The 21,248-nt window shown below is 39.2% G+C and overlaps 1 protein-coding gene across 1 annotated transcript in view; it reads right to left on the bottom strand.

Annotated features, from left to right (window-relative positions):
• Positions 1 to 21,248, bottom strand: part of LOC145986396 (uncharacterized) — a 317,161-nt gene that overhangs the window by 202,793 nt on the left and 93,120 nt on the right. The window contains exon 2 of the mRNA XM_083120365.1: positions 13,468 to 13,643. Within this exon, the coding sequence (XP_082976491.1) occupies positions 13,468 to 13,615 (148 nt within the window). The 5' untranslated portion in view covers positions 13,616 to 13,643. The remainder of the gene's footprint in view (positions 1 to 13,467; positions 13,644 to 21,248) is intronic.

Below are 21,248 nucleotides of genomic sequence, written 5' to 3'. Positions count from 1 at the left end.
ACGTCAAAATTCAGAACATTATCCATCTTTAAGAACGCACTGTGCATGCGTGTCAGTAAATTTCTGCGGTTGCGATTCATAAAGTGTTTCAGGAGGGGATATTTCGACTTCGTATGTGTGTGAAATACAGCGGCGGACACTTTGAAAAAAAGCTCTGTAAGTCTACCTATTTTTCTCCTTTTGGTCCACAATTATTGGACACCCTGTATAGTATAATGATAATGCATTGATGTAGCATCACCACTAGGGTGATCGGACTCCAATACAATGTGTAATAAGCTCTTCCAAGTGTCTATTGTCACGTGTTAGGAAATCCGACCGCATCTTTGTAACAAACCTAGCTTAATTTAATCCATGAATTAAGAACTTTTATAGCTACGATAACAAACTAAAATTTGAAACACTTCCATCTAGAATAAATTTAAATGATCACAAATTCGTTGCAAAAATTGTAGAAGTTTATTGATATGTGAAGCTATTATCCAAAATATGTGTACGAGTTACGCCATATCGTATAAGAACCAACTGTGTTTCAATAACAACCTGTAGAGAATAATGATTTTCTAAACTCTATTGTCAACCATTATAATTATTTTAGCAGTTCCTAAGTATCGTTCTGTATTTCAATGTACGTATATACAATCTTTATTGTAATGTACTTTTAATGTATTTTTCGTTGCTCCAGTACTTTAAAATGTACTACATTTTTGTCCAATTTGTAATTCAGATTTGTAACACACACATTCTTATATGGAATGCTGTATCAAGGCTCCTTAGCTGTACTTCAGCAAAATAATATAAGTATAAATAAATAAATAATACGTCTCTGATTATTATAGTAAATGTTTCATTATTGGCATGTTACGTCACCCATAAATTAATGTTAGATGAGGGCTTTCATACGAAAATGGATATGAAGTTGATAGATTATTTTTTATACTTCTTCTGAAGGAAAATGTGCTAGCTGTAATATATTCAAAATGTAAATATTTTGCATATGGCAACAAAACTAGCATAGTGGATAAAAAATAGGCAGCCAAGGATCCTGTATTCGAATCCAAGTAAAAGCACAGATATGTCTTTCAATTCTCATCGCCACGATGATTCCGTAGCGTTTCGTCCGAGTTGCAGTTCGTCCGAAAGCGAAATTCATAGAAAAATGCTACAGTTCGTTCGCGAAGGTTTAATGAGTTGCTTCTCGCCCGAGCCTGGCTGATGATGAGTCACACCACAGATAAAGATATATATCCGATTATCTTACGTTTTCTATTAGCCTCTAAAATTATTTCAAGGGTCCATTTACGATCATTTTGACCCCAAATTCACATTTACACCCACCTAAATAATATTCTTGAACTCCCACCGAAATGGAAAAATCTAAATAAACCTCTGACTATATCTTTTCTTTCAATACTGACCGACAAGGTATTCGAAATTTACTGTTTGTCATTTATAAATAATTCAAGCAATTTTTTTAGTTCGTCGCCATGCTGTTTTACGAAAAAGGTGTAAGACTGGCTTCCAGAGATATTGCTGCGATTATTGAATTCACTCAGTAACGTCTTTTATATCTAGTGTTCAGTTGTACACAGTTCACGTAGATTTAGGAGCACTAGAGAAGAGACAAATGTTACGCCTGCAGTTTTTGCGTTGCTTCCTGACAAGAAAAAGGTTACCTACATTCGCCTATTTGAGGCTATCCTTATAGTAGTACCGGAATGGGCTCCTGAAACAGTGAACATTGATTTCGAGGCAGGAGCTATTGAAGCAATCAAACATGTCTCGATGAAGAAATATGTCTCGATGGACAACAGAATTTTAAGAGCCAATGAAGCAATGGAGCAGTCAGGAGACAGCTAAATTTTTGGGAAATGTCTCATGTCTCTTTCTTTATCCAAATGGATTAAAATACCTTGAGATTATAGTTTATCAGTAAGATGTTATCCACTATATTTATATCAACTAACTGACAAAGCGACAGCTGCTAAAATCGAAGGATATAATTATATCAAGCATTTTGTGTAACACATTATAAATGACAAAACGCAAGCTGCAATTTAATTTTGGGACTAGGCCTTAAGCTGTTAAGCATTTTAAACATTCTAAAAATAACTTAAAATATCCATGGATTATCTGAGCGGAACCGTGGGTTGCTTATGACACCCTGTCGTGCATGACGAGGGCGAGGCTATACGGCAGGCCCACCTCTATTTTCATAAACGATAACAATGGATCTTATCGCACTGTAAACCAAACAATGAACAACAGGTTTTAAAGCTTCATTAAACACTATTAGGATGGTAACCCTCGGACGAAACGCTACTCGGTCAGCTGCCTATTCCTCACATTCGGACGAAACGCAACTCGGACGAAATGCTACTTGGATGGAACATTACGCCACGGACACGATTAGTCTGGAGCTAGAGAAAGAATTGTAACTGAAAAATGAATATAATGCAACAACGCCTCTCCTTTATTTCCTCGAAAAGTCGAAAGCAGGAATTGATTGGTGCGTGCAGGTATTTGAAGATCTGTAGTCGTAAATGTCAAGGACTAAATTGGACGCCGACATTCCAGATCACGCGACGCAACTACAAATGTTATTGGAAACAAATAATTGATCCACATGAGCCGAAGGAAAATAGTAAATGCGAGTATATCATCTGAAAAACTGAATAAAATTCTTTCTTAGTTATTTTGTGTAAATCGTCGAAACTGCTTGGATCACGACAGCTACATATAGATTTGACCAACGTTAGCAGACCTACGTGTCGAAGTGGTTAATATAGCGCGCTTTGACGCCAGAGATCACGAGTTAGTTTCAAGGAATGAGCATGGGTGTTTTTGTGAGCGTCTCTTCATCAGTTTCATCATGAATCATCCTTGTCGTTTTGATTACCCAAAAGTGACAGAAAGCGACGTAAAATAACCTATTTCAATCAATCAAATTTTAGCAACAATTATGTCTCGAAAGGTTATTTTATTCTTTCCCTGAAACGAAAGGAATGTGTTTGTCAGAGAAAATTGGACATGGCAATGAAAAAATTGAACTACATAAGTAATAACATGCATGGTACCTGTATAGCTCTAATAATCCATAAACATGTAGTTAGTCACGCGATCGGCAAGCCACGTGGTTCGTTGAAAACACCACCCCCGTAGTAGTTGCGTGATTATCAAAGTACAAAGTGGTTAAAAGTTAAAATTAACCGTTTAATGAATATTTAACCTACTTGATCTTCTAGTTCGAGTTACTAGTTGCCCTTCAGAGACTTCAAACGTTTTGTTAGATCATCATCATAACTCGTTTCTTTCTTTTCATTTCAGTTATTATCTTAAGCAACACACATAACCCCTTGCAGGAAAGTTAGTATTTGGACTCTTGGTGTTCCATTTTATTGCCGGCGGCTCTACATATAACCTCTCTTCTATGTTTAAACGGCCCAAAGTGTATTTTCCAAGATTTTGTAACGATATTTCTGAAATCCCCATTCTGAAATGTGCTAAACTATTTCTCGCGTGTGCATCAATAGACAACCTTCAAAGGGTACCATGACATTTTCTGCTCGAAAACACTAAATTTGTGGTAATCACAAAACTTGTGACTTACCCTTTGTTCATCCTAAACAACGCACCAGATTTCAGATGCGCTATTGTCAGATTTTAGATCAAGTAGTGTTCTAGCGCTCCTATAAGTTTTTGTTCCATAAGCTTCCAAAATTTAGGCCGTGTCCGAATGATGATAGATAGTACAGTAAAACCTCGTTAATCCGGACACGGATAAGTCGGAACTTCGCTTAAACCGGACGGGCAAGAGGCGCAAAGAAAGAAAAAAGCAGAATGCAAGGTTTTAAATATGGGTAGAAGTCAACAACTTCCACAGAAAGAGTTCCGAGTAATGCAGAGTGAGGTCTCTCGGGCACACCATCATAATATGGGTATAGCGTATGTACGTACTGCATTGTATATACAGTATTGCTTTACATTTTACTGTACTGTATAGTGTATTTAGGACTATTCCCTTTTAAAACGCCGTAATAAACGTGTTTTGTTGCTATAAACGGAGTTTTAATGCACATTCTACTGTTCTTTTATGTTATTTCAGTTAATCCGGACTTCCGTTAAACCCGTCAACTTATCCCCCCATTAGTCCGAATTAGCGAGCTTTTACTGTACTTCAAGTGAACATACTTATAGAATGATCTCGCAGTTCAGTCTTCAAGCTTTGGATTCGAATGGAAAATCTTTTGAATTACACTCCGTCTGTAACGCTTAATACGATCAGTAGAAGAAACTAAGAACACACAATAGAAGAAGTACAACCAATATCCAGCTGACTTTCGACTTCCATGATTTCAAACAAGGGAACGAGTGAAGTGAACAAGTCTGTAATGCAGCGTACTGCATGCTGTGGTCTCGATTGCTTGTTCAACTAGCGGTTTCGAACTGCACTAGGTGACTTCACTTCCAACGATACCATACTTCAAGCCTGCTTTTTCAACCTTTCGGACACAGCCATAGTGTAGACACACACAGTATGAAAAGGGAAAAAAAATTGTTGCTGGCGTCATGTTGAACGTCATGAGTTATATACTTACTGGGATCAATGTATATAACATGGTCAGGGGTAGAGATTTCACCATGGGAGTCTAGGAAATAGTATATATTCATTTGGAAAACGCACTAAATGTAAATGAGTTTATTTTATGTTGCCTATATTTCCTTTTTACAGTCTAACACCTTTTCTACTTGCCTCTTTGTAACCAACATAAATTCCTGAGCTTACGATCTCTAGTAATGGCCAATGAGCCTCTGTGTCTCTTTAGCAAGGTAATACCGCAAGAAAGGGAATTTGCCTTTTACGTGCTTTTCCCCTAAAATATCTCGTATCCATTTTTGCCTCCCATCGTAACGGCTCCATTAATCATTATTATTGGGGACCACTGGATAATAACTCCTGCTTAATACCGAAGAGTTTGCATCGCAGCATAGGTTATTCTCCGAATGAATTAAGCCCTGAAGCCACGCAAGGGCTCCACAGAACTCCCTCTTCCTACCTGCTTCCGATCCCTCATCAATATTTCAGATCCGAGGCTGCCAGAGAACGGATTATGGCAGCCGAAGCCGCAGATGTTGTTGCTCTTCTCTTAAAGAACATTATTTATTATTGATCATTTTTCTTGATTTTTGCCATGCATTTTAGACTGAAGTCTTCTCTCGTCTATCTTCTAGATTATAATTATATTTCAGCGTTACTTTTCTCGCTTATGTCTAACTCAATATTTGGGCACGACATTCAATAATTATGTTAGACTTCTTTGATACGAAAGCATCAGAATTCTAGTACTACACAAACACCTGTGATCCTCTAAAGGGTCTTTGATAGTTTGGTGTAACCAAAATTGCTGTGTTCCGAGAATGTTTCAAATGTTCTTTATATCAAACAGCAACTGTTCAAGAAATTAAAAACGCTCTGTAGAAATGCATGCTCATGGAGGACTCGATCCAGAATATTTGGCATTCCAGGTCATTACTGCGCCAACGATTTTCAAATATAAATTATTATACTGATATTTTTCTGTGTTTTATTGTCTTTAATTTGATTTATTTTACTTCGCTTTTCTTCGACTTTTGGCAAATCGCGAAGATGAGAGTGAGTGATGATATGATAGAATTGATGATGCGACACTCACAAATTACACCAATGCCAAAGCCGTAATTTCTGCTAACCACTCCGCCACGGAGGTGGTCTTTCGATGTTTTCAAGTATATTTTCTTGGGTTCGATACCCGGTGGAGGCACATAGTGCTTCGGATCTCACTTTAAACAGTAGGTTCAGTCCCAATTAGCCTTACTGTGCATAAAGTGGACTTAAAACACCAAATCAACCAATGAAGAATATTTTACTGTGTGTCTCATTTTAAAATTTATTACGTTTGTCTTAAGTTTCTCAATATGAACAACACAAACATACATGTTTTATCTGGGATTCGAACCTGGAACCTCTGGCGTCGTAGGGTACTACGTTGACCAGTCCGCCAGCAGAGGTTGACACTTACTGAGCTACAGACCCAACGGTGGATCCGCCTCTTTGATTTCTTTACCTGTGTGTAATTGTCTTCATCAACGTGATCTGTTTACCTTTGAAACGCTGATGACGTCGACGGTGCCTGCAATCTCCCAGCGTGGAACTTACATCTCCTGTACGTACCAAATTGTAAGATAAGAATCCCTTATTTTGCTTCTTTGAATTCAGATATCTAGTTACATATAAATAGACACAGATATGTATTTTCAGAATGGATTCTACTACACTTGAAATTGCTAGAATATCAAGGAATCCTGGGTAAGTTAACACTTTCACTGCCAAGATTCCTTTGTGCTAGGCACCAAGTTTGGGTGATTGCCAGACTGTGGTGCCCACCGTATAGGCACAACAATAGTCTGTTCTTTGAGACACGGCAGCTAGTTTACAGACACCAACTTCTATGAAGTTTCATTGGTACTTGAAGTAGCTGGCGTGGCAGTAAACCAAACCGTCATTGGCCTCTGAATACCTCTCTTTTTGACATTGCACACGGCTGCAATATTGAGTGATTTTAGAAGATATCGTAACGTTCTCAGAGGAACGGGGGATCAAACCAAGAATCTGAACCATTAAGGAGGGTGATGTAGCTTACTTAATCATTCATCCTCACTGGTGAGCACTCACCCCTGGCAGATAACTTGATGGCAATGGGCGAGAGGTTACTCTACACACTTAGAAATGGCAAAATACAAGCATTTGGATGTATACCTACAAGTCTAGATCAACTTGGTTGGTCTGTCTGATGATGAAGAAGTTCCCTGTGGAAGGCTCTTAGCATAGCCTGTACTCGTTCGCTCAATCTCCGTAGTTCCTCCACGTTCCAAGGCTCAAGACAAGAGACCCCACACCGCCCATTGCTGTCTAACTTATTCCTTCCTCCGACTCCCTGCTTATTGCCCTCAAATACTAGTAGTTCAGCACCTTGATTATTATCGATAAGGAGGATTGGTTAATTTCTGACCTGGCATTATTTCAATGCCTGACTGAGCACGGCCGGTGATAGAGGTTATAACTTCTGGCTTGCTACATTTCTCTGATTAGAGGAGATTGATACGATATTAATATAAGAATATGCATTGGTCAGAAACAACTTGTGAAAATTTTGTGTACTAAGAACTTGGAATATAAGAGCTATAAATGTTAATTAATGTTTGACAACGAAAATAATACCGTGGGTGCAATGTTGCCAGCTTATGCTCAGGCCTGGGACCGAATCCCAGCTTGGGCATGTATGTTATTTATGAGTGTCCTTCATCAGTTTCATTACATCATCACTCATCCTCATCGTTGTGATTAGCCAAAACTGGCAGAAAAGCGACGATGAATAACAGAAATCAAATCAAATCTAATTATGTTTCTGCCCTTGAAGCAAGGAAATCCTTATCCACCGTCAAATTAGCACCGAACAATGAGCATTCACACAAACTGCATTCCTCAAGGGGCATGGTGCCCAAGATCTGGGCATCTTTACAATTTCAAATGGAGTATACGTACAGTGGGATCCATGAGTATTACCAAGCAAATTGTCCGTCACCAAGTTTTCTCTCTTTATTTTACGCAATGAAAGCTTCAAGAATTCGAAAAAAACGCGAAACAGCCTGCTGGCAACCTCTACATCAACATAAGTGAAAATTCATTCCTTAAAAACTAACAGAATAAAGGGAGAAATTAATTAAAGTAGTCATGGACAGTTTGCCGAGCAATTCTTGTGGATCCCACTGTACAGGGCATTGTGCCCATTGCATGAACAACATCACAAATCTGAAATATGCACGTTATTTAAGAAGTAAGAACACAATTTAGATCACAACATGCGTGGGCATGTTGGGAAAAATGTTAAGAAGAATAGCGTGAGAAAGTAGTAGACCCTGCAGAAATTGCTTGCACTATGTGTGAAGTGTCGTTTGAAGGTATGTAATGCTTGATTGCCAACTGCGGAGGCTAAGACTATAGATATAGGTTGGAATACATTTAATGCTGGACAAATGAGCATAATGTGATAGCACAATAACAGAAAATACTAATAAATGTCTCTGTAAAATGTACGAAACAATAAATTTTCAGTACTGGGCAATTGCAAAGCATGTAAATACAAGGTGATTATGTACAGGTTAGTGTCTACCCTGTGAAAGGGTCTGCGTTGACTGTAAGAACTTGATTTGATTTAGGGTAAGGTGGTACATTTTGGATCACAAAAAATTAAATTCAATATAACTTGAAAAAAATAAGCAGCAAAATTACAGTTTTGTGCCAATAAAATCCTTACATTTTACTAAAGATGCTGGCATAACATGACATTTTTAGTTTTGCTACTGTAGACAGAAGAACGAAATTTCGGTCGGATACAATTTGATTGTAATTGTACCTAGGTCTTGATTGAGTGAAGAAACAGTATCCTTAATATATACTACACGTGCAACTTCTTCTTTGGCGTAAGCCTACAGGAGCAAAATAAAAACAAACTACATGTTCTGTTGGTTTAATAACTCTGTTTGACTACATACATCGTTACGCAGCTAACCGCACTTCCTTCGGCGTCAATCCCAATCCTCACCCTTCCAAATACAAATCTCTCCACAATTGCGTCTTCCATCTGCTTGGAGAAAACTGTTGGATGGCCAACATCAATCCTGGAAAGGGAAGGAACACCAGCTGCTTCTTGACGTGCCATCGTTACTTTGTTTTGGAGGGTAGCAATGGAACACGATAAAGTTGCGATCCTCTGCGTATAGATAAGTGTCTCTCTAGATTACTCTGCACGGCATTTTCGAGAACTCGGGACGAATATTGTTGATATATCTTCTTCGGTGTTCGTTTGCAAGGCATCTGTAACAATAAATTGTGAAGTATGTGTTGCACGCGTTACGGTAATGGAACCAAAACTGTATACTTTGCTGATAGAAATTGTACCATTTCCGCGATCGAATATGTACCACTTCGTGCATGGAAACAAATATTTCTGTAGGTCCCTTATCTCTCACCAAATGGCTACACATGTCACATGCTACAGCCACCACATGCTTGTCCACGTTTGACCTGAATTTCGCTGTCCTACGTTCAAGCATAAACACGGGGCACGCAAAATGACAGGCAGACGTTTATACCATATACAAAGCACCTATTCCATCTCCAACGTATTCACCTTGCCATACAAAATTACGTCTGAGTCTCCGGGTTTTTCGTAGAATTTCTCGATGTTTCTGCACAACACACCTAACACCCCAGGCAATGACTCTTACTTCTCAAATCAGCGTTGCCAGTAACAGAAAGCAAAATATTTTCGACTTTTTAGAACAGGTGATCGAAATAGTACCTAAATCGAAAATGTACCACCCTACTCTATTTTTTTTACTTAGCGTAGCTTTTCTGCTACTTTTGGATAATCGCAACTATGAGGATGAGTGACGAAATTGATGAAGGGAAACTCACATAGAACGCCCATGTCGAGGCCGGGATTCGAACACGGGACCACTGGCGTTGTAGCGCGCTGTGATAACCACTCCGCCATTGTAAGAAATTGATTTTATGTTACAGTTCCAAGTTGATTTTTTTGTATTACCTCACGTCTTCACTTCAACCGAAACTTTGTTCATGAATGTACAAAATGCTGCTGCCGTATTCTTGAAGCACCCTCCCTCCCTCTTATCTCCCCCACATGTGGTAGAGAGGGTGCGTGCCCCCGTCCCTAAAAGCTCCGCACATATCCTGCTCCCAAAGGAACTCGTTATCTTTATCCTGAATCGCCGAGACTTGCGTATTACAAGTCTGGTCTTTAATAAGGAGAATTGGAAGAAGATGCGTAGAGGGGACGGGAAATGCGTCACGCAATGCGTGGAGCACTTCATTCAGCCCCCCTTCTTCCCTAGAAACTGCTGCTAGGTTTTCAATTAACTTCTCTTTTGATATGCTTTACTGTCTTTGTTCTTTTGCTTTTCTACTTCAAATGCTTTTCATTAATTCTTCTTTTCTTTTAATACCGCTTCGTGTTAAATGCTCTTTTCCTCTCAGACATGACTGCACGGAGTTTCCTAATAGGACGCCATTTTTAATTAAGATCGAACATAAAGAGATGGGGCAAAGTCAGTTCACAATATTCTGACGTTTTCAAGTGAGAATTTGATGGAAATGCTGTGAAAAGTTCGACACGGAGAGTTAGTTATAACATGCGTACGTTAACTACACTTTAATGTAATTCTTCTGTTAATTTTATTCGAAATTCATAATCCTACTAATTGATTTTTGAGAAAAGAAAGACGTCTTGCGAAAATAATATCAAGTGATTTATGGTTGATAATTCCTGTTTACACTTAGTATGCCATAAGGAAATAATGATCGAATTATTTGGTTTAATGATAATGATCCCAACCCGTGTGGGCAACCTGGAGTCTTGAAACTTGTGCTCATGAACTCGCCACCCAAGGATTCGTGTTCGAGTCCTGGCGTAGGCATGAGTGCTGCTTAGTGAATTCTCCTGCGACAATTTCATCTAAAGATAGATCAACGATTCTAACGCAATTCGTTAAAATGTAATGAAAAATTTGAAAATTATCGTAAAACAAAAATGACTGTGGAGACATAATATACGTTTAAAATTTCACGCACGAAATACCAATTTTTCAGTTTCAAATAATAACACTATATTGTTACAATTGATTGCATATACTGTATTGCCAAATTCCAATAGACGTATAATATTCTGTGTTTAAACTTAACTTAACAACGTAAATACGGTTTATATATTTGTACACACACATAGCCGTTATTTATATATAAACGTGGCCCTGTGTATGTATGTGAATGTTGTTCTTGTGTTATAAGATAGTAATGGTCAATGTACAGTTAACGACAATAAAAATTGAACACCTAGATCCTGAAATACTCGCTTCGCTGTAAGGCGTTGTGTGTGTTGCCTAACTCTACGGAGATAATTGAATTTTAGTATCAAATGTTGAATGGCAACTTCTATCACCGCCGTAGATTTACGCAATACACATAACGCCATGTGGGGAAACAAGGGACTTAGGTTTCTCATTTTCATTGCCGGTGACTGTACATATGTTAAGTGAAGGAATGTAGTATTCCGTGTACGGATGTGTGTGTTGAATTTCAAAAGCAGTATTGTGGTTACAGAAGTGTCCGTAACTGTAAAATACAGGGAGGTCCATATTGATGGGACACATTTCAAATGCACATTTCTAGGAACGGAACTATGTGTAATACATAATGAAGATACAGGAGTCTGTCGTTTATATATAACATCCCGTAGATGGGCACCACATTGAGGAGAACATTCTTGGGCTCTCGAAGTCATACTATCCATACTGTGACGCAGGGGACCAGGTAAATGGTCTCCAAGGGTTCTCATTGGCACTAATCCTGTATGGCTAATGGGACCATTTTCTTGCATACACAGTTTGGAAGATCTAGACCCATCATTTAGGGAACGAAAAATGTGATGCACATGTCGTTGTAGCACTCATCAGTGACTGTCACAGTTGAGATATTGCTCGATTGTATTCGCCAGATATTAAATGTTCTCTGCACTGCTGGATGTTTTAGGTCACCCAGCAGAAGGTTTCTTGTCGGCATTAGCTGTCTCGCGGATATTTTGCACAGCAAGATTACCTTCTGAGATGGTGCTTCACACCTCTTGAAATGTTTCTGAATCGCCTTTGTGATGTAATGATGAAGCTTCCACTAGTGACGAACGCTTCCACATCATAAGAAATTTCAACCGGAGTCCACAGCACCATAATTTGTTACAACAATAACATGAAAATAAAATTAATGTATTCTCCCAAGCTCAGGCTTCTAAATACAATGCATTTGAAAAATGTTAGAATATTCATACTGTCCGAAAATACTAAATAAAATGTGTCCCTTCAATACTGGCCACTCTGTATTATTTGTTTCATTGGAATGCTTCAGTTCTGCCAAAATAATATCAGATCAGTGAGACAGAAGAAGTAGCCGAGATTTTACTAGCTATCACCGAGATATCTTCTTGAGTAGAAACTGTTTTCTTTGCTTCATGTTCCATGCTCACTCATCGCTAGAAATATTCTGTAAACCCCAAAAATTATCATTCTTCACCTAAAATTCCTAATGCACTAAAGTGCACAGAGAAAAAGAAATGCATCAATCTTATTTTAGTTGAGAAAATGTTGGTTTCTTGGTTCGTCATTGATCTACACTTCTTATCTTATGTATTTTATATAAATGCATTTTATTGTATTCATGTGTTTCATTGCATCATTTGTTAATATGACTGATTTACTTTTCCATTTACTGGCGGCGCCAAGAGTAGGCCAGAGTGGAGCATAATCCATACAAAATCATATTGACCCACAATGTCAAATTGAAAAACTCGTGATAAAAATAAAATGTACATGTATGGATATTGGAAATTCACAATGGATACCTTCCTTATTAGGATCACGTTATAGCACCTGATTAGGATCACGTTATAACACCTGATTAGGATCACGTTATAATAATGTAAATAGTAAATACATTTTTGTTTGAAAACGTGACCCACCAAAATCTCTCAGTCACCCAGTGTCCCACCCACACCAGAAAGTCTGGCACCATAACTGCTCACTTGAATTTTCTCTAATTCTTATTCATATTTATTAATGTTAATGTAATGTTGTTGGTAAGATTTGAAAAGAAGTTCTCTAAAACAGCAAATTGGAAATGTCTAACATTTAATATGTTATGCAATATGTGATATTATTAGCTGCATTCCAATAAAAGAAAGATGATTTGATTGATTCATTAATTAAATTAAATTGATGAATGGACACTCACAAACATCCATGCTCAGGTCAGGATTCGAACCCGGGACCTTGGAGGCACAAAGTGGTTCGGATCCCACTTTAAACTATAGGTTAGCCTTACTGTGCATAAAGTGGACTTAAAACACCAAACCAAACAAACAAAATCGAACCCAGGACCACTGGCGTCGTAGCTCGATGTGATAACCAAAACATTTTATTTTAAGAATTCAATATAACTTGGTTTTGTTTGGAGAAATTCTATAAAATATTGACTGTATTTAAGCTAGTCAAGAAAAAAATATCAGATTATAACAAATACTGTATATTTATAAAACAAGATGCAATTTTGTGCATATTAAACATCTGATGTATTTGAAAGTTTCATTGCGCTTCAACTTTTATGCACTTCTTGCACTAACAATTAAGCGTCTATAGACACGAATTTTTATTGAAAACCTTAGACGTAATGATGTGTAATCCAAATATATCACTGATTGAATGTAAAAACAAAATTTTAAAATTAATCAACGAAAATCAAAACAAGGAATAGTGGAAGAAGTGCGCAATTACTAGAACTGGTGGAGAATCTGATTGACTTACCGAGATTGTACCTCCACAGGTCCTTCAAGGGAACGTTGCCGTTGCGACCTCCCAGGAGGTACAGGTGATTCCCTAGCAACGTGGCGCTGTGCTTGGAACGTGAGGAAGGGGCGGGGCCGTCAGGATGTGGGGTCACAGCGCTCCACATCCCCCCTCACCATCCCAGTCTCCTCGTGCTGCAACGAGACAATGCAGAGGTTTTAGTTCATGTTGAAGCTGATTCCAAACCATTTTGTAATCTATTTCCAAGTTCATCGTGGGGAAATATTCCCTTTACATACCAAATATATGCTGATTTTTTCAATCGTACTTTTCTTTCTCTCCTCACGAAATCTCCTATGCAATCGAATGTATAAACAACCACCTGAAGAATTAAAAAGTTGTCCGTAGAACAAGGCGTGCACTTCACTTCGACAAAAAACCATTGCATGCTCTAGGTTTGCCTAAGATTCTGAACAAAATAGACAAATTAAATGTCCGAAAGCTAACGGTTAATGACACACACTTGTCTCTGTCCACCAACTTGAGAATTACGCTCAATCATCATCTTACATGGACAGAACAGTTAAGTCAGTAAAACAGCTTTTGGCGCACTTCAATCTCTCTACCGGCTCAAAAACTTCCTTGCCGAACGTATAAAAACTAAACTTCATCAATCTCTTGTTTTCCTTTTCATTGACTACTGTGACACTGTTTATTCGGATGGTAATCAAGCTAGACGCCTGCAGCGAATACAGAACGCTTGCATTTGTTTCAATCTGTATGTACAATATTTTGACATTTGAGGACGTACTATGCGAAGGTGAGCGGCTTAAAGTAAGTGGAAAACGCATATACCACAACTTAGTCCGCCTGTATGTACAAAACCCTAGAAATAAAGTATCCAAAATACCTCTCCAGGCGATTTCAATTCTTTTTCGACATTCATTGACGCACCACCAGGTCACGCTTAAAATCTCTGCTCTCCATTCCTCCCCACAGCTCGAACTTCTAAACAAATACTTTTACCGTTACGTCAACAAGCCTCTGGAACAGGCTGCCCCCGAAATCGAAGACTCTTTCTCAATCATAACATTCAAAAGACAATTAAAATTACATGTACTAAATGAAGGGCTCGGGTGTAAAGCATGGCAAGTGACATTTTGGTCATTTTTGAGTTTCAAAGTAAAATTTGGCATTGTTCAAATTTTGAGTGAAATTGCATGTTATACAAATTGCATTGTACTCAGTGAATCCTTCTGAAATTGGTAAACACAACACGAAAACAATTTATTTACAGTATAGCTTCTAATAACCTTTTTCCTTAACGGACTCAGAAATGACCAGAATGTCGCTTATCATGTGTTACACCCGAGCCCTTCAAATAATATATTTTGAATTCCCAGACACAGAAAGGGCAAAATAAAATAATGCATAATGTTTTCTTGGATCATCAAATTGCCTTTATTGTATGTGTTCATGTATGCAAACTGTTCCTATTTTTTCATTTTTTATTGCATTAGAAAAGAAAAATAATTAATACTGTAATTAATGATTAAGTGGAAGTGAAGGTATTAGAGCCTTAACTTCGCCATGTAAACTAAATCGTAAATAAATAAATAAATAATAAAATAAATGGGAATAAAGAAGTAATAACATTTTATCCCCAATATTCTCAGCCTCACGTGCAACTAAACCTTGACATTGACGCTCAGTCGCTTACCAATAAAATTACTAATATTTGGCTATTTATCAGCCAAACTCTGCTTCGGCTGTCCCTTTTTCCACCTTTCCCTCTGTGTCTTTTATTCCATATTTCTTTGTTCTCTCTCTTTCGCTTCTCTATATCTTTATTTCATCTCTCATCTTTCATTGTTTCTGCGTTTCGTTCTTTCTTTCTTTATTTATTTCCCCCTTTCTGTCTTTCTTCTTCCTCTCTTTGTCATCTATTTTCATGTTTCCCCTACTCTTTTTCATGTGTCTTCCTACTCTTATACATATTTCTCCAACTCTTTTTCGTGTGTTTTTCGTATCCTTTTTCATGTTTCTCCTACTCTTATTCATATTTCTTCAACTCTTTTTCAAGGTTTTCTCTCACTCTTTTTCATGTGTTTCTTGTACTCCTTTTTAGGCGTTTCTTCTTCTTTTTCATGTGTTTCTTCTACTCTCTTCCATGCGTTTCTTCTACAATTTTTATCTATATTTTCGTCAACGTGTTAAACCGCGACAATTGGACCACAACACTCCTCCTCAAGCAGTATTATTATTTCCTCTCTGTGATCGGCGAAAGTCGGTTGCCTTTGTTCTACATTTACAAACGATGCCGGCTTCCACAACAATAACAAGTACATATACTGCCACTAGACGATAAGCTGCGCGGCTTTTTCTTTTGCTATGAACCAGGGCTGGCGCTAGTCATTTTGCCTCCCTGGGCGGTGGCGGTAGATGCCGCTCCATTTCGAACCCTCCCCCCCTATTACGCAGCATCGGGAAATTGAAAATCAATATATTCCTAAGTAAAACATCAAAATATAAAATAAATAATGAGACTTCTTATGCTATTTCAATACTATTAAGCGCAAAGAATATCTCGTTCGACCACAGTTTTCAATAGGCTTACTTTATCTTCTCTTCAAATTTTGTCGCCCTGGCTGGTGGCACGGTTCGCCCTCCCCTTCCGCCGGCCCTGCTATGAACTTGGTCACCCATCAAAGCATGGCAATTTTAACACAGAAAACAATATGCATCGCATTAAGCAGCAAAAATGACAGCCTCCTCTTCCTCCACCTAAATCCCATCTTTCGCAGCAAACGTCGCAAACTCTCTTGACTTCCCGCAAAATGTATGTCCGCCTGTAATTTGACACGCAATTTTTTCAATGTCGGCACTTCATTTTCACGCAGAGCGTAGTCGTATATGCGCCTACGGATAACGTTTTCATCGAAAGCGTCCACTGACGATTTGTTCGCTGGTCTTTGTCGTTCTTTCCCGGGAGTGTGGAATGATGTGGAGGGGCCTTCTGACATCTCAAGAGATTGTCTTTCGTTCATGATAGCCCTGATCGTTCGTTCAGGAACTCCAGTCGTAGCCGCTGCTCTCTTGCCAAAATGCTGTATTGGGATGCTAACACCTTCACTGGCTTCCTCCTTCATGAACTCGTGCACGTTGCTTAGAATTTCCCGAGCTTGGCTATGCAAGCTTTTTGATTTCAACTTTGACAGAACTGGAGGCATTATGGAATTTAACGTTAATTAACAAACGCACACGCAATACACGTACACAACGTCAAACCGGTAAAATACTTAGTATAAAATAAAAATATGGTGCTTCCAATCCAACAAAACTCACCGTCATTTTACCTGCCTTTCCCCTTCCGTGACAGAAATAGTGCTTCATTATTACAGTTGGCAACACTAGTTACTAGCTAGCCAATGAACATGCACTGCATAAAAGAAGCAACCACTACGCCGTGCTATATTGCCACATTACCGTCCCTGCCGAACGGTGTGAACCGCGAGCTGGAGCGCTATTCAATTGTTTTCAATGATGTTTGCGCGAGTGTGTCCAGGAATGGAATGACAATATGGCAACAATAGCGAAGCTTTTCGAGCAGGATAGAACACGTGATACTAAGAGAGAGGGAGACGAAACGAAAATTGGTATCTACGCAACGGCAAATTTATGTGTGATGCACTCTACCCTCGGTAAGGCAAATGGAAGTTTCCACTCGGAGGTTCCGGGTAGCGCGTTTCTGGCATGTCTGGACTGGAGGTTCGTCTTGCTGACCACATGTCACTCCGTAACTGATTTCATGATCTCCCACCTCGGCAGGTGAGAGTTAGGCCGGCAGTCGATAGGTAGGCAAGGCCCTCACGGTCTGTTGCGCCACAGGTTATTCAAAATGATTCTATATCTCACTCATTCTTCGATTCTTGTTCTACTGTAAATGATTCGGAAAAGTTCTCATATATGCTATTTTTTTTTGGCTAGAGTCGGACGGAGTAAGGGGTGGCGAGAGGAGAGAAGGGGTTTGCTAAGACAATTTCACATTGGGTAAATTGAATTCACCTCTTTTTCATCCGGTGCTGTGCTCAGGCGCTCGGAATCTATTTTCAGAATACGTCCACAAAAATTTTACCACACCTTCATATTTAAGTGAAGCTTCTTGCTCAAGCGAAGATTTCTTATTTGTTTCCCCTGCGGTGGATCGGCAGAGGGACCCAACAATGCTGGAAAAGAAAGGCTTCGTTGCACCCTAACATGAAAGAAAAAATAAATAAAGGGGAAATCCAAGTTTTTTTTTTCTCCATGTGACTTTCTTCCGCCCCCACGAGGCTGGCGGGACTAGCATGTGGGGGGAGAGAAGGGGAGAAACCGCAATGAAACGAATTGGCGAATCATAGGAACAACGCTCGTCTTTTGTTTGCACTGTATCATGGGAGGGGGAGAAAGGAGGCGATTCGCTTATACAAACTTCTACGGAGGAGGCTGGGTGAAGACTGAGGGGAGGGGGAGACGTTCTTTCGATGCGTGAAAACTCTCTTATCGTGTGTAAATTTATTCAGTATTGATCAATTTCTTCTTGTCCGTTTCTCGGGAGATGTTGTGGTTTGCTGTGAATCTAGAGTGAGTACATTTTCTTTTTCTCTTTAGCTCTTTTTTCTTCTTTCTCTTCCTTGCCCCCCTGCTCGTACTGCGAAGTTTTCGAAATTGGATGAAAAAGGGGAGAAAAAGGGCTTCTCGAGCTTCAGAGATGGCTGTATTTTCTTTCTGAATCAGCCTTCAGCCTGAAGTTTCCTTCAGCCGAGATAATGGATCGGCATTCGTTCCATTTGTGAAGTGGCGGCATGGCATGTGATTATATGGATGGATGTCTCATAAGTGCTGTATTGAACTGCATGTATTTTTTTCTATCTTTTTAAGTCATTCGGGAAAATACATGATCCGGCAGAAGGAAAGCCCATTTTTACGCAGTGTAGTATAAAATGCATACAATGTATATTAAACAAACACAATGAAACATCTATGCGATACCTAAAGATGAAAATAAACACATACAAAACATAGAGGAATATGCATATATAATGAAAGCGATCATCTAACACTTTTTTCCACGTCTAAGACTGATAATAAACCTTCAATGAACCTAATAGATGGCCAGCAGGTGGTTTGATGTAATGCTGTAATTGTAACGGGCGTGTTGTCTTATTAACCTTTGTGTTTCAGGTTTCATAAAGTAAAATGGCTCATAAACTGATACTGGAGTGGCCAGCTCGATCGCCGGAACTAACTTTGTCAGATTTATTTCTGTGGTCTGCCATTTAAGATCTTGGATAGAGGAACAAACGTTGATCAATTGAAATACAGCATTACGGAAAAAATCGCTGCCATTACAGTCGAATTATGCCGTAAGACTTGCTTCGGTGTGGTTGGTAGGGTACGTGATTGTCTGGTACGAGATAGACAGCTCTTTGAACATGAACCTAAGATGTCGTATGGCGTGCTTCAGTGTGCTGGTGTGGTGTTATATTCAATTAGTTCATGCTTATGATTATCTGTAAGAAATCTGTAAAATTCTGTTCCTGTAATACAAGATTTGGTGAACATTATCACTTCATGAAAAACGGGCATTGCTTCTGCCTGACCCTGTAGAATACAAGGAGAATCGATGGAAGAACGCCCACAAAGCAAAATCTATGCCTAACCTGGAATTCAGACTGAATACTTCCCCGTTCATTGTATTAACCGTTAAACATTTTATAACAAAAGGTACCGGAGGTGGTGCATTTTCTTTTATGAAGTTAATATTACATTGTGAACTGCTGACAATGAGTGCCTTAATAGTTGGGTCAAAAGAGAGTTTTGTTCGAATGTGCTCGTGGGAGGAACAAATACTTTCAGGTGGGCTATTCTTCTATTGTCATGGCTGCTAGAATTCTCTTCTTTCTCTATCTTCCCTATTTATCTATCGATCTACCGTGTTCTTCTGATTATCTTTCTCCTCTCTCTCTCTCTCTCTCTCTCTCTCTCTCTGTTTCGCTCCCTCTCTCTCCCTTACCTTGTCTCTACACTTTTCTATCTCATCGTGTATTTTTCTATCCATTTCTACATCTTCCACTCTCTTCCGGCCTTCTTTTCTTTCTCTATCCATTTTGTTGTCTTTCTCCATGTGTTTCTCTATATTTTTCTTTATGATTCCATCTCTTTCTACAGGGTGAAGCAAAAGTCCAGCACCACCATTTTAACTTTAAAACGGTTTGACGGAGGGCAATGAAACTTCGGATATGGGTAATGGGGGTGGGGTATACCAGATGAGCCAGCATGCATCATAGCGGCCATCTTGAAAGTCGCCATTTTTAAATTACCTCTAGATTTTCAAACGAGAAGGGGGTCATGTAGCACGTCATTTAACATGTGCGTTTACTCAAAAATAGGAATACAGTTATTTCCCCGCTACCTTTATTTGGTGAGGAAATTTTACAGTTGAAGTTCACATTGGGCGTAATGTAATGGGTTGTTATTTATTCGTTCCCGATTATGTAACATGGCGCTAACCTCCAAGAACGAATTCAAATTGTTTTGCTAAGTGGGGAGCACAGTCCCAGGGTCGTTGCAGAGGATTTCAATGCCTGGCATCCAGAGAGAGAGACGGCATCTCACTTACCACAGTGTTGCGTGTGTTGCAGAAGTATAAAGAGACGGGATCCGTGCACGACAGAGAACGGAGTGGACGGCTGTGAACCGCTACCGACAAGTAAGCAGGAACGAAAATCGTGGCATTCTTAGTCAAGAGCCAGAAACGCAGTACCCGATATTTGGCGCCAGCGTCAGGAGTCAGTCAGAGATTCATACTCCGCGTGTTGCATTCGAACAACTGGCACCCTTACACAATTCAAATGCAACAGGACCCACTAAGTGGACACCTTGTTCTCCTGACCTCACGGCCCTGGACATTTACCTTTGGGGCCATCTTAAAGCCATGATTTCCTTCATCTTTCATCACCGGATCCAGCAAACGCGTCATTCTGTGGACCCTGCAGTGTTATACGTGTCCATGAGGACTGGCGGTGCATTTTGTATGGCACAAAAAGGGCAAAAATAGAGCACATCTTGTAGGACGCCAAATGTGAACTTCAAATATCAAAAAATAAAGTTAGGGGGAAAATTACTGCACATTCTTATTTCTGAGAAAACTCACATCATGTGCACATCACCCACTTTCCATTTGAAAATCTGGAGGTAATTCGAAAATGGCGGCTTTCAAGATGGTGTGTCCCATTACCCCTATCCGAAGTTTCATCGTCTTCCATCAAGCCGTTTTTAAATTAAAAGGGGTGTGCTGGACTCTTGCTCACCCTGTACACTTGTTTCTCTATCTCTTTCTTAGTCTCTCTCTTTCTTCCTGCATTTTACTATTCCTTTCCACGTTCATTACTTTCACTCTCTTCCTTCCATTCTTTCTCTATACCTTTATTTGCCTATCTCCATGTCTTCCGTGGTCTTCTGTGGCTTTAGGATATGAAAATTAACCGTGGGATTAAAATGACAATAGAGTTTCTGCAGACACTTCTATTAGTAGAATCACAAACTACAGCTGGGTGTAAAGGAAAAGGTTACCTCTACCATTGCGTAGAAATTATTGATTTATTTGGTTTATTTCACTTCGTTTTTCTGCTTCTTCTGGCTAATCGCGAAGATGAAGATGAGTGATGATATGATGAAGGGACACTCACAAATAACACCCACGGCTAGGTTGGGATTCGAACCCGGATTCCATAGCGTCGTATCCCTCTGTGGTAACC

The sequence above is a fragment of the Lepisma saccharinum genome, chromosome 4 (assembly GCF_977018435.1).
Source record: "Lepisma saccharinum chromosome 4, izLepSacc3.1, whole genome shotgun sequence".
NCBI classification, from domain to species: domain Eukaryota; kingdom Metazoa; phylum Arthropoda; class Insecta; order Zygentoma; family Lepismatidae; genus Lepisma; species Lepisma saccharinum.
The sequence above is the reverse complement of the archived record's forward strand: the minus strand, read 5'-3'. Positions and strand labels throughout refer to the sequence as shown.